Source organism: Marmota flaviventris, chromosome 2, assembly GCF_047511675.1.
Source record: "Marmota flaviventris isolate mMarFla1 chromosome 2, mMarFla1.hap1, whole genome shotgun sequence".
NCBI classification, from domain to species: domain Eukaryota; kingdom Metazoa; phylum Chordata; class Mammalia; order Rodentia; family Sciuridae; genus Marmota; species Marmota flaviventris.
Window position 1 is genome coordinate 2,127,745 of NC_092499.1, and position 12,200 is coordinate 2,139,944.

Below are 12,200 nucleotides of genomic sequence, written 5' to 3' on the forward strand. Positions count from 1 at the left end.
CTTGCTGGTGGTTGGCACAGAATGATTGCCCCTCCCTTGGGGAACCTGAGTACCATGTCAAGGGAAGGAAGTGCCCTAGGTGGCACTCACCTCAGGAGCCTGAGGGGCGGGGGCAGAGCAGGAAGTGCAGGAGCACGGACTGGACTGGATGACAGATGCTGGGTGCCCGGGATGCCAGGGGCCTGAGGACGGTCTCTGATTCAAGGGCAAGTGTCCACCCAAAGAGGAATAGTTATGCACATTGTTGGATCATCATTATTGTGGAGTGTTATGCTGTTATTAAAAAGAATAAAATAGACCTGTGCTTGCAGGCAGGACACTGTCCATATTGCTGAGTGAAAGGACTTGCAGAACCCAGGTACAGCATGAAGGTTGCTGTGGAAGGCGTGTGTGGTAAAGTGCAAGGTGTCTGCAAGTGTGGATGCCAGATTGTTAAGGTGGTCACCCTGTTGTGGGGGGTGGGGAGAGGAGAATTTCACCTTTTCTGTGATACATATCTATACAGCTGGGATTTAGAAACAAGCATATATTACTTTGGCAATAAAACAAAGAGTTTTAGTGCTTGCAACAAAAGTGTGTGGCTTCTTCACTCTGGGAATCGGACTAAATGTGACTTAGTCTTCAGGGAAACTAGAAAAGGCATTAATTCTATTAATTAATGCATCAGTGGAATCCACCTCAGCAAAGATGTCTTAATGAGGTGCCTGGGGCATCCATCTTATAAACAGCTCCAGGCCCTGCTGTGTCAGGCTGAGGGCTGGGTGCTGAGATCACAAACAGCACACACTCCTGGCTGGCAGCAGGGCCCTCCCCTCTCCCCGGGGGTGACCTCCGTCCCATTCTCATTAACCCAGCTCCTCCGCTTGGCGCCCCTCCCCCACCCCGGGCTTCGTGCGCTCCAGGATCCTGGCAAGTGGATCCTCACTCTAGCTCAGACTTCAAACTCACCCCCCACCTCCTTTCCTTAGCGCTCACAAATGTTGCTCGTGGCACAGCTACTGGCAGAGTCTGGTCTCCATAAGCCGACTGGCTGTACTCCCGCTCCCTTCCCCGGTTTCCGTGCAGCATCTCCATCAATGGAGCTTGGCCTGGTCCAGCGTGGCCCTCACCTAACCCACCTAACCTCCTGCTCCTTCCCCTGTGCGCGCGCCTGGAGCTGTCCGCGGTGCTGACCGCGGGCGCGCCCGGCGTTTGGCCGATGCGCACGCGTCCGGGCGGGGCGCGCGGGACTCGGCAGCGCCGCCACTGCGCAGCCTCCCGCGCGGTCCGGCCTGCGCGCTGCGCCCGGAGACTCTCGCTGCCCGGCTCCCGGCCCCGCCGAGCGCCCCTCGGGCCAGCGCCCGCAGACTCCCGGGCCTGCGGCCTCCTCCCACCACCTCTCACCCGCGCCCGGCCATGGCGCTCAACAATTTCCTCTTCGCGCAGTGCGTCTGCTACTTCCTGGCCTTCCTGTTCAGCTTCGTGGTGGTGGTGCCGCTGTCCGAGAATGGCCACGACTTCCGCGGCCGCTGCCTGCTCTTCACCGAAGGCATGTGGCTGAGCGCCAACCTGACGGTGCAGGAGCGCGAGCGCTTCACGGTGCAGGAGTGGGGCCCGCCGGCCGCCTGCCGCTTCAGCCTGCTCGCCAGCCTCCTCTCGCTGCTGCTGGCCGCCGCGCACGCCTGGCGCACGCTCTTCTTCCTGTGCAAGGGACACGAGGGGTAAGTGGGGGCGCTCAGCCCCAACAGACGCAGCCCTCAGGCCGCGCAGGTGCCCCTTCCTGCCCTCAGCGTTCAGGCCCTCCTATCCACAGGAGCACGAGCACTTCCAGGGTTCCCGCAGCCCAGAGACCTGCAGGTGTCAACACTGGGCCCTCACCACCTACGCACGCAAACACAGGGGCCATGATGATCATCGGTACAAGGCCAGTGCCTCCTTCCCCTCCCCACGAGCTTCCGGTCATCGACCCCCCTTGTGGTGCAGATGTTGCACAGTCATGGCCGAGCTGGCCAGGCCCTTTCAGGCCTTCCTCTGCTGGCGCAGCCAGGCTCCCACTCTCCAGAACTGGGGACAGCTCCCAGCCAGATTCTGTGCCTGCGCTTTGCTCTGCTCTCTCCTGAATGGGGGAAGGGCCCAGGCCTTGGTGGCCAGGAGAATGGGGGTGCCCTCCAGCACTCCCCATCATCCTGGGACAGAAGCGTGCTGGGGGGATCCTGGGCAGGCACACCCTTGGCTGGGGGCAGGGCAATGAGGGAAGGCCCTGCTTCCTGGTTCCACTACCTCCCTTCCTCTGCTACCATTGTCCTCGTCACCCTGTCCTGCCCTGGCACTACCCTGGAGCTGGGGGAGGAGGTTCACTGGGGCTGGGTGGGTTCCTCAACCAGTGGCATCTTATTAACCCCCACCCACTTGAGGCCTGCTGGGCCTGGGAGGAGCCAGGGTGCCTGTGTGTGAGGGACAGTGAGATCCAGGCCTTCAAACTTTGCCCCGCCCCCATCTGTCACTTGTTGGCAGGTTTTAGTGGCTTCTCCCTCTGCAGGGAGGTGGGAGATGGGCAAGGACTCTGGGGATGTGGGGGTGGGCAGGAGTGGGGCCAGCAGGACTCCTGCTGCCCACCCTGAGAGCTGTCAGTGTGGCTGTCACACAGAGAGGCAGAGAGAGAGGATGAAGGGGGCTCCTGGGGCAGAGAGTGGGGCCAGCAGGCTGTGCCTGGGTGGGGCTGCAGGACCTGGAGGAGGGGTGCAAGTCCTAGGACCCCAGGTGTGGGAGTGTCCTGCGGCTGCTGTAACCAAGTACCACAAACTGGGGGCTTCAGGCCCTTCTTCTCTCCCGGGTCTGGAGGCTGGATGTCCAGAATCAAGGTGTCTGCAGGGCCCCCTTCCTTTGGAGGGTCCTTCCTAAGTGCCTTCCAGCTTGGGCTGCTCAGCAGCCCTCCTTGTTCCTTGGCTTGGGGCTGTCACTCCTTTCTGCGTCTGTCTTCACATGGCTTTCTCTCCGTTTCTTGGTCTTCCCTTCTTCTCATGAGGACATGGTCACTGGATTTAGTACCCAGGATGATCTCATTCTCAATCCTCAACTTAATGACACTTTTAAAGACCCTATTTCCAAGTAGTCACAGGTACCTGGGGCTAGGACTTGGACATAGCTTTCTGGAGACACAGTTCACTCCACTAAGATTCTGCACACAGGGCCTGCAGGAAGCCAGATGTCAGCTGGGGAGGCCTCCAAGTGCTGAGGGTTTGGGGCCCCAAACTCTGGGCTGTGAGGCTGGGGTCTGCCCAGGGTGAGCCTGGCAGGTCTCCTTCTCTCTCAATTCCTCAATGGCTAGGGTCCCGAGGAGATGTTTGAGATGTCACCTTCACCCACATCACCAAACCAAGCCTTACCCTGTCAGCCTTCTGCAGGTCCAGGGGGTAGAAACGTCTCTGGACAGGAGCTGGGGCTGAGGAGGGGACATGGGAATAGTCAGAGGAGGGGATGCCCCAGGTCCTGGGGTCCCTCCTGCCTGGGCCTCTGGAGGTGGAGGGTACAGGCCATGGGGGGTCAGCCACTGCTCAAGCACATCCTTTCAGCCTTCTGGGCCTCTGCAGGAGAATTGGCCCCAGGGTGCTCATGGGCTGGCCAGGGCTGACAGGAGAGCAGGTCTCTAGACAGGACTCTGCTTTGTGGCCACAGCAATGGGTGATTTCAGAGAGGCGGGGCGACCACCTGAGGCTGAGGGACAGGCGAGGGAGTGAAGAGACCCAGAGCTTGCAGGGCAGGGATCTGTCACACAGGGAAGCTCATTCTGCATGACTTAGGCAGCAGACCCCGGGAGCCCCGGCTTCTGTCTTGTCATCTTGTAGAAGATGTCCACCTGCCCTGTGGAATGGCCAGCATCGCCCACTTTAAATGTGGAAACTGAGGCATGAGTTTCCAGGTTCTCCTGGGCTCTTGCATGGAGTCATTCCTGAGGTCCTGAGTAGCATCATGGCTGAAAGGCAAGCTGACCAGCCCGCAGTGGGATTTAGGAAACAGGTGGCTGGGTGGTCAGGGCACTCCGAGGAGGACCACATGGCTTGAATGCACCAGGGGCCAGACCCAGGCAGCTTTTGCTGGTAGAATCTTGGGGCCTCTCTGCTCTAGTGGTTGGATTCGTGTCCTGCCTGGAATGACCCCTCTCCAGTTTTTGTGTGGGCAGCCATGGTTGGTCCAGCCTTCTTTCCTCCAGCACATAATGTCCCATCAGGAGCTATTGGCTAAGGCCACAGGGCTTTTGGCTGCCTGCCCTCCTCTTGGCCTAGTGCACAATCTAGATGGTGGTCAGCTGTGATGTCAGTACTCATCTGAGTTCTGTAGGACTTGAGTAAAGCTTTTGCAAGCCATTCCAGGCTGAGGGCATCAGCCTGAGGGGACCCTGGTGGGGTGAACTCAGGGCAGGCATCTTATTTGTTTCTGTGTCCTCAGGGCTGGGTGCAGGGCCTGGTGTGTGGGAGTCATCAAATGATGTTTGCTGAGAGGTATCAGCAAGATGCTTGGGTCCTGAGGTGTCCTGCCCTGGGGGCACACAGCTGGTCCTGTAGTCCTTGTAGATTCATGACTTAGCTAGCCTAGGGGTCAGCCCTTCAGACCTGCTGTGTCAGTAAGTTCTGGCCTCCTGAACAGCTTGGGTCTGCAGAGGCCAGCAATGGACGAGGTGGTCAACCCAGAGCAGCACCTCCAATGCAGGCGAGCACAAGTGCTGGGTCAGCAAAGGGACTTGGGACAGCTAAGGGGCTAGGGCAGGCATCTACAATGAGCTCGTGTGGTGGGCAAGGCTCTCAGGGCCATCAGTACTCTGTCAGTCTCTGGTTTCTGAGGTCAGCACACGCACTGCTTCTCCCAAGGCGAGGCAGCCACCTTGAGGCCCTGGCTTCCCTCTGCCAGCACCGAGGCAGAGCCTGGGGCCTGTTGAGGGGCCCTGGGCTGGTCCTGAGCTGTGGGTCTGGAGCATCACCCCAGAGCTCTGGGCTGAGTCGGTGGCACCTGTATCTTTGGGGGTCTTGCCTGCAGGGCAAATGGCAGGGCTGATGTGGGCTGTGGGCCTGGGCTGGGGCAGCTCTGCCGAGAGGAACCCTTTGCGCCAGGCTTGGCAGCAGCCTGTGACTGGCTGGGGAGCAGGGGGTTAAGACAACCCATCTGCCTGCCCACACCTGTCGCTCAGCCTTCAAATTGCTCCCGGCTTCCCAGGGAAGCCGTCACCATGGAGACGGCACATCCTAGGCTGGGCACCCTGAGAGGCAGGGGGAGAAGATATGTTAACCCTGTGTGTGCTACACTCCTCCTTCCACGGTGTCCTGTCCTGGGTTTGTGTGTTGGGGGACAGGGTGGGGTGACATTGTGACCCTGGAGGGCTCCATCCAGATGAGGCTTCACATATATCCAAATCTTCAAAAATCTGGAAAGCCCAGCAGGCTCCGTGGGAACCCACCAGGAGTGGCAAGATAGCGGAGGAGGCTGTCAGCAGTGGCTCTGACTGGGCCTTCCTTGCCTCCTGGGGGCTCTGTGTCCGGCCATGGCAGGAGAAAACCATGATGCTGAAGTGTCTGGCGTCTGCAGATCATCAGAGTCTCTGGCTGTTGGAGCCTGTGTGTGAGCATCCTCAGTGTTGGCAAGGGACAGGGGCAGGGACTGCAGGGCCCCTGTGCGTCCCAGGTGTGTTGTACCAAGGGATTCGGGGACGGGCTCAGGAAGACCCTGCGCAGGAGCTCCAGCCCGTGGGAAGTGCTCCCCAGGCCTACCTCCCACCCCGCCTGGAGTTCACTGCACAGCTCAGGGGCTGCTGTCCCATCCCCACTGGGGAGGCACAGATGTGGTGCTGGTCTGTCAGTTTGTCTGGCCTACTGTCTGCACTGTGGCCAGCCCAGCCCTGCAGAGACCAGCAGGGGGCAGCAGCAGCTGGGATGACCTGTCTGGGAGTTGGGAATGCCAGGTACCTTGGTGGTCCTTGGGAGGACCGCAGAGTGCTGTCCAGCAGGTGGAGGGACGAGTGTGTCCTGGCACAGGCTGAGTCCTCACCCTGCTGCTGTCCACTGAGCTGGATTTTTGTGCCAAAGGCAGGGCTCTTGCTTGGCTCTGTCTGTGGAGGCCAAGTCCCTGCCTGCCCCCGGCCACCCTGTCCTCCTTGGCTGGAGCAGAATAGCCAGTGCAAGTCTGCATGGGGGTGAGCCCCGGGTGACCATCCTGCTGTCCTCCATGAGCCGTCCTCCAGTGGGCCAGGCCCCTGCTCCCCCAGCTTGCTCAGTCCCAGGCTGCTCTGCACAGGGTGCAGCAGTTCTGAGCCCCAGTCTCCAGGCACCTGGTGCCCATGGGTGACTGCACTTCCTGCAGCCCAGTTTCTTGGTGGCAGCGCTGACTTTAGCCCTGGACATAGCTCCAGATGAGCACTGAGGGCTGGGAGGGCAGTGGGCCATTCACAACAGGGGATCTGTCTTGGGAGGCGTGGGCAGGGAGTGAGTGTCCCTGGGAGTGGGGCCCTGGGTTACCTGGTGGACAGCACCTGCCTCCCAGCAGGGGTGGGAAGGCGAGTGAAGAGCCATTGTGGGGCGAGCAGGCCGGGCAGGGCACAGGGTCCTGTGCAGAGCGGGGCCACAGGGCAGCGTCCACCCAGGGTGGGGTCTGTCTGCTGCCAGTGTCCGTTGTGCGCCTGCAGGTGGGATGGGACTCGACTCGCTGGGCCCTTGGTCGGAAGCCTGGGTGGAGGCCTGGTCTCCCATCTGGGTGCCTGCCGGTCCTGCTTGCCCTGCTCTTGCTGCTGTGACTGCTGGGTCACAGCCCATGGCTTCAAGAGCACTACGTCCTCGGGCCCCTGTCTCCTCAGGGCTGGGGTCCAAGCCTCCCATCCTGGGGCTCGGCTGCTGGCCCAGTGGCCACTGATGCAGGTGGCCCCTGGTAGCAGTGCTGTGGGATCGTTGCCGAGACTTCATAAGCCTGGTGACACCTGCCTTGAGCTGGTTACAGGGACTGGGTTTGTCACTGGTGTGTCACCTCCTGGGCAGAAGAACCTCAGGCTCCTGTTCCAGCACAGGGCCTGGCAGAGGCAAGAGGAGGGCGCGGGGAGGGAGGGCACAAAGCAGGCTCCCAGGGGCATTGCCCATCTGCTTGCCTGGGTAGCACCTGCCACACTGGGGGCCACAGCCCGACTTCCTGGCTGGGGTGCCACGTGGATTCCCGGTGGTCCCAAAGCCAGGTTGCTTAGAGTCTACACATGGACAGCACCAGTGGGCTATAAGCCTGTGGCAGTTTGGAGGTGGACAGGCCCTTTCTGGCCACCCTGCTCCTTGCTGCTGTCCTACATGAGGGTATTGCCTGTGAGGGCCCCACTGGGGACGGTCCCTGTCTCCCACCCCCTGGCACCTTAGTGGGCAGCTGACCTGAGGCTCACCTAAGGGACTTTGAATCTCAGGGGCTTCTGGATGGTGGATGTTCTGGGCAAGGCAGAGGTCTGGTGGCGTGGCTGTGTGCACCTGGCGGAGGCCCTGGGGCCCCCGGGGCAGTGGGCCCAGGCCTGAGCCAGCCCCCCTGATGGCCCCCTGACCCGGGCTCCCAGCTTGGCCCTGGTTGGCCTGGTCTGTGCCAGTTCCCCTTACAGCTTGTCCTTTTAGCTTTAAATAGGTCAGTCAGCACCTTCGGCAAGTCCCTAGTGCAGCCAGTCCCCAGTGCTTTGGAGACCATGAAGGTAGAAGACCCTCCTTAGTGTCTTAGGCTGTTTGAGATGCTAAAGCAAAGTACCCTGACCTGGGTGTCCTGCTGCAGTCCTGGAAGCTGCATGTCCGCGGCCAGGGTGCTCTCAGGTTGGGTCTGGGGAGGCCTGTTTCCTCGTTCGTGCACGGCACCTTCTTGCCGTGTCCTCATGTGCTGGACACATGATGAGTCCCTTTTACGAGGCAGTAACCCAGTTCCTGGGGCTCCACTCCATGGCCCATCCCTCGTGCCATGCCCATGGGTTGGGATTTCCACAGGTGAACTTTGGGGTGGGCATTCGGCCCACAGTAGTGGGTGACGGTGGGGGTGGCCTGGGCTGTGGCCTTGTGCTGCACAGCCTCAGGAGGGCGCCTTGGGTGCCAGTGCACACTGTCTCTGATGCCTTGGAACAGCCGTCTCGTCCCTGTGCTGGCCTCCTGCTGGCCCTGCCTCCCCTGTGCAGTGACCGTCCCGTGGTTCCAGCTCTGGGTCTCTGGGAAGGTGAGATGGGCAGCTCGGGGCTGCGTGTGGACTAGGGCCGAGGGATGGCTGTAGAAGGAGAGCAGCCCCTGAGCCCTGCTGGGACCCATCTGGGGCCCAGATGCCAACCAGGAAGTCCAGAGGGCTGGGCCCATGTTGGGGGTGCTGAGTGCCCCCTGCGTCCATCTCCTGTCCTTGGCTGCAGCTCCTTCTTCTATGCCTTCGTGAACCTCCTGGTCAGCGCCTTCGTGGTCTTCCTGGTCTTCATTGCCAGCACCATTGTGAGCGTGGGCTTCACCATGTGGTGTGACACTGTCACTGAGAAGGGCACTGTGCCCCACAGGTATGCTGCCCCCTGCTGTGTCCCTGGAAGACCTTTCCCCAGCCTTGCCTGTGCCCCAGGGATCTTCCCTCTGAATCCTGTCCTGGTCTGCAGCTTGGCCCTCCCTCCCCCATGCCCCCACCTGTGCACAACTGGTCGCCCCTTCTGGGAGCCCACCCCCTCCTTCCTGGCTAGGAGAGCCACCAGGGGTTGGAGGACCCTGGAAAGCTCAAGGTGGCCATGCAGTCCGAGACCCTGGGGTCTTGTCCTGAGCTGCCTGTGGGGGACAGAGGCTTGGTTCCTGGTGGGGTTGGAGGTCTGGCAGGGTAGGGGGTGGAGAATAGAGTAGAAGGCTCTGGTGGGGCAAGGTGGCTCCCTGGCGGGTCAGGGACCTCTGTGATCAGGGCAGCCACTTGGCTGTGACCTGGGGCAGCCTCTGACTATCAGGGTGCCCAAAGTGGAGCATGTGACTGCCCATATCCCTCCGGGATACTTCTGCCCAGCCCTAAGAAGGCCCAGACCTGGGAAGCAGGACCTCAGGTCACCTCTTCCGGAGGCTCCACATTCTTTCTTTAAGAAAATCAACTCTGGAACCTGATGTCTAACTAGGTGACGCAGACCTGGGCACATTGCCTGCCTGACTTCTGTGTGTCCAGTGGTTATCCCAGGCCAGGCTGGGGTGGGTCTGCGGGTTCCTCTCCCCAGAGCCAGTCCTGCTGTGCTGATGGGGGTGGGGACCTAGAGGCTCCCCCTCCCCCGGGTGGACGGCCCTCAGCACTTGGGAGCGGTGCTCCCTGCTCCCTGCCAGCCAGTCTGCCACAGAAATCACCCTCCATACCCACGCCTTGCGTTTTAGCTGTGAGGAGTTCCAGGACATCGACTTGGAGCTGAGTGTGGACAATTCTGCCTTCTATGATCAGTTCGCCATCGCCCAGGTAGGGTGGGGCCATCACTGCCGGTTACTCGTGGATCTCTCCCCAGGGAGGAGCAGGCCCAGGGCAGAAGCAGAAGCAGAAGGTGCACCTGGAGGGGAGGGCAAGGTTCCTGGTGGCCGGATGGGGTGTGGGGAGGTGGGACTGGAAAGGGGCGTCACGTCCTGGGTTTGAAGGGAGGGGTCTGTGTTCTGGACAGGCCTCAGAGCGCCCTGTGCAGGTGGGTGGTGCAAGGCCCAGGGTCATCCTGGAGCAGAACAGGAGGCCATTGTGGTGTCCCAGGTGTCCCTGTGCACGGGAGGCTCCTGCTCTGCCTGTCTGCCCTGCCAGCCCTCACTGGCTCCATGCTGGGCATCCTGTTGGCTGGACACATTGGTGGTCAGCGGGGCCCCAGGCAGAGCCTGGAGGTGAGGATCTTTCTGAGGTGACCTGAAACGGTCACAGACAGTGACATGTAAATCCAGCAGAAGATGCTCCGGGCCTGATTTGTGCCAGTTAGATGGTGTGGGGACAGACGTGCTCAAAGGGGAATCGGGTAGACGTGGAGCCGGCCTGGAGCTGATTAAATTGTTCTCTTTCAACTGTTTGGAAACAGCAGATAAAGGTCAGTTTATTCCAGTGGCTGGAGGGGGTCCTGCTGTGTGCAAGCTCCTTGGAGCTGAGCAGCCCCAGCTGCTGGGGGGACGTGGCCCTGGCTCCTCCCCAGGGACCCCCTCCTGGGGGAGAGAATGGAATCCACAGGCTCCTTCACAAACTTGGCTCTGGAGGGGGCTGCAGAGAGGAGCCTGAGGTCCCCAGGCCTCTCAGCACATGTCCTCACTCACAGAGTGGGACACTTGGCCGGGTGGGTGCGGGCTGTGCCCTGACGCTGCCCTGCTCTCTGTGCAGTTTGGCCTCTGGGCGTCCTGGCTGGCCTGGCTGGCCATCACCATCCTGGCCTTCCTGAAGGTCTACCACAACTGCCGCCAGGAGGACCTGCTGGACAGCCTGGTCCACGAGAAGGAGCTGCTGCTGGCCAGGCCGGGCCCCCGCGCCTCCTTCCAGGGGGAGAAGAGTGCTGTCATCTAGGCTCCCCGCTGGCAGGGGCGCCGACCCCAGGATCCTTGCCCATCGTCCTGTCCTGGGGGAGCAGCTGGGGATCCCTGCCCGGGCCCCCACCCCTGCCAGCGCCGCCCTGCATGTGTCCCCCCGCCCTGCCTGCTGTGAGGTGAGCACCCCGATTCCCACCCGGAGCCTGGCAGCGGCTGGCTAGGCAGCAAAGGGCCAGGGGCTGCCAGGCTTCACGCAGCACTCCTCCTGGCTCTCCTCCTGGCCAGGTCCCCGGGTCCCTTTGCCACTGGGGCGGCTGGTCCACACTCCGCCTCTGTGTGACTGTGCGTGCCTGTGGGCGTGTGGACAGGGGGGTGCAGGTGCAGAGCAGCTGCCCAGGAGGGTGCTGCTGTCCCCTCCTGCAGATTGCAGCCCAGGCCTCAGAGCCTGGCCAGGCAGGGAGCCCGGGCTCCACGCTGCGCTCGGTGGTGAGCGCTGGTGGTGGCTGCGCAGCCCTGCAGGAGAGCCCGGTCCTCCCTGGAGGGCATGTTCCTCTGTGACCTTGTTCCAGGGGCTGGGACCCCACGTGGAAGAGCCCCCCGCCCTGGCCTCCGTGAGCCAGTTGCCCTGAGCTAGTCCACGGGCTCCCTCTGCACTGCCATGCCCTTCTGGAAGGGAGAGCCCAGCCGTGTCCAGCTCTCTGCTGTCCACCAGTGACTGCTGTGTTTCAGGCGGAGGGTAGCTCAGACCCACCTGGGGAGGCTTGGTGAGCATGGTCAGCTGGGCCCTGGGAAGCAAGGCCAGCAGGGACTTGTCAGGACACTCTGAAGGCAGGTGCCAGTCCAGGGGAAGTCCAGGCCAGGTGGGGCAGGTTGCTGCCAGCCCAGGGTTCAGCTGGGAGTTTCCCGCAGGTACTCAGGGGACAGTATTGTGACAGTCTGAGGTTCCCAACGCTGCTCTCCTCCTGGGCCCCTCACATCAGCCCTAGTCCACTGGACACAAAGACCCTTCCCAACCCCAAGGGTCCTGGTCTGTCTCCCCAACACAGAGTGGAGTGGCTCCTGCCTCACTCTGCCCCGGGTACAGCCCCCGGGACCCTGGAAGGAGGAGAGAGGGACAGGGCAGGGGACAGGGCAGCTGGCCAAGGGCAGCCGCTGTCAGCGCTGTGTGGACCTACGTCTGCCTGCACTGGAGCTCCCTGGGGGGCTGTGCATGGCTCCCCAGACACCTAGGCCCTGGGGGTTCCAGGAGGGGGCCTTTGACCTGGGTGCTGGCCTGCCGTGGGCCCCGGGCCCCGGGCCCCTGGGGGCTGTGGTGTGGGTCCCCACAGTGGCTCCACTGCAGACTGCTGTTGAGATGCCTGGACTCCTCCCTGGCTGTTTTCAGGGGGGCACCTTATTTTAATTTTCCTTCTGGCTAAACTGAAAGTGAAGATCTTGAACCTCCACGTGTCTCTTTCTCCAAGTCAAAATAAAAGCAAACCCTGTCTCCACTGCGGATGAGGGCTTGTCACGTCTCCTGGCTGCCTCCCCCAGCCTCCCCCAGCCTCCCCCAGCCTCCCTGTTCCCGTGGCTTTGACTGCCTGCAGTCTGTGATTTGAACCGCTGCATCCTGGGCTTGTACTGTCAGTTTCAGGGGCTTATCAGGAATGGCCTTCTGGGCACAGTGGGCCTCACGCCTGCATTTCAGGGGTCCGAGTCTCACGGCCCCTGGGTGACCCCTTGGGTGTTTGGACGGATTTGAGGGATTCCTCTAAG

The 12,200-nt window shown here is 61.7% G+C and overlaps 1 protein-coding gene across 1 annotated transcript; it reads left to right on the forward strand.

Moving 5' to 3' along the window:
- Nucleotides 1-1,366: 1,366 nt before the first annotated feature.
- Tmem179 (transmembrane protein 179) lies at nt 1,367-10,482 on the forward strand. The gene is made up of 4 exons (XM_027946644.2): nt 1,367-1,700; nt 8,366-8,503; nt 9,339-9,417; nt 10,303-10,482. Exons 1-4 carry the CDS (start codon nt 1,396-1,398, stop codon nt 10,480-10,482), a joined length of 702 nt encoding a protein of 233 aa, XP_027802445.1. The 5' UTR covers nt 1,367-1,395.
- The last annotated feature ends 1,718 nt before the right edge of the window (nt 10,483-12,200 follow it).

Coding starts and splice junctions, on each gene's coding strand:
- Tmem179 (XM_027946644.2), top strand. CDS start 1,396: ATGGCGCTCAACAATTTCCTCTTCGCGCAGTGCGTCTGCTACTTCCTG. Junction 8,504..9,338: donor AAGGGCACTGTGCCCCACAG/GTATGCTGCCCC, acceptor CTTGCGTTTTAG/CTGTGAGGAGTTCCAGGACA. Junction 9,418..10,302: donor ATCAGTTCGCCATCGCCCAG/GTAGGGTGGGGC, acceptor CTCTCTGTGCAG/TTTGGCCTCTGGGCGTCCTG.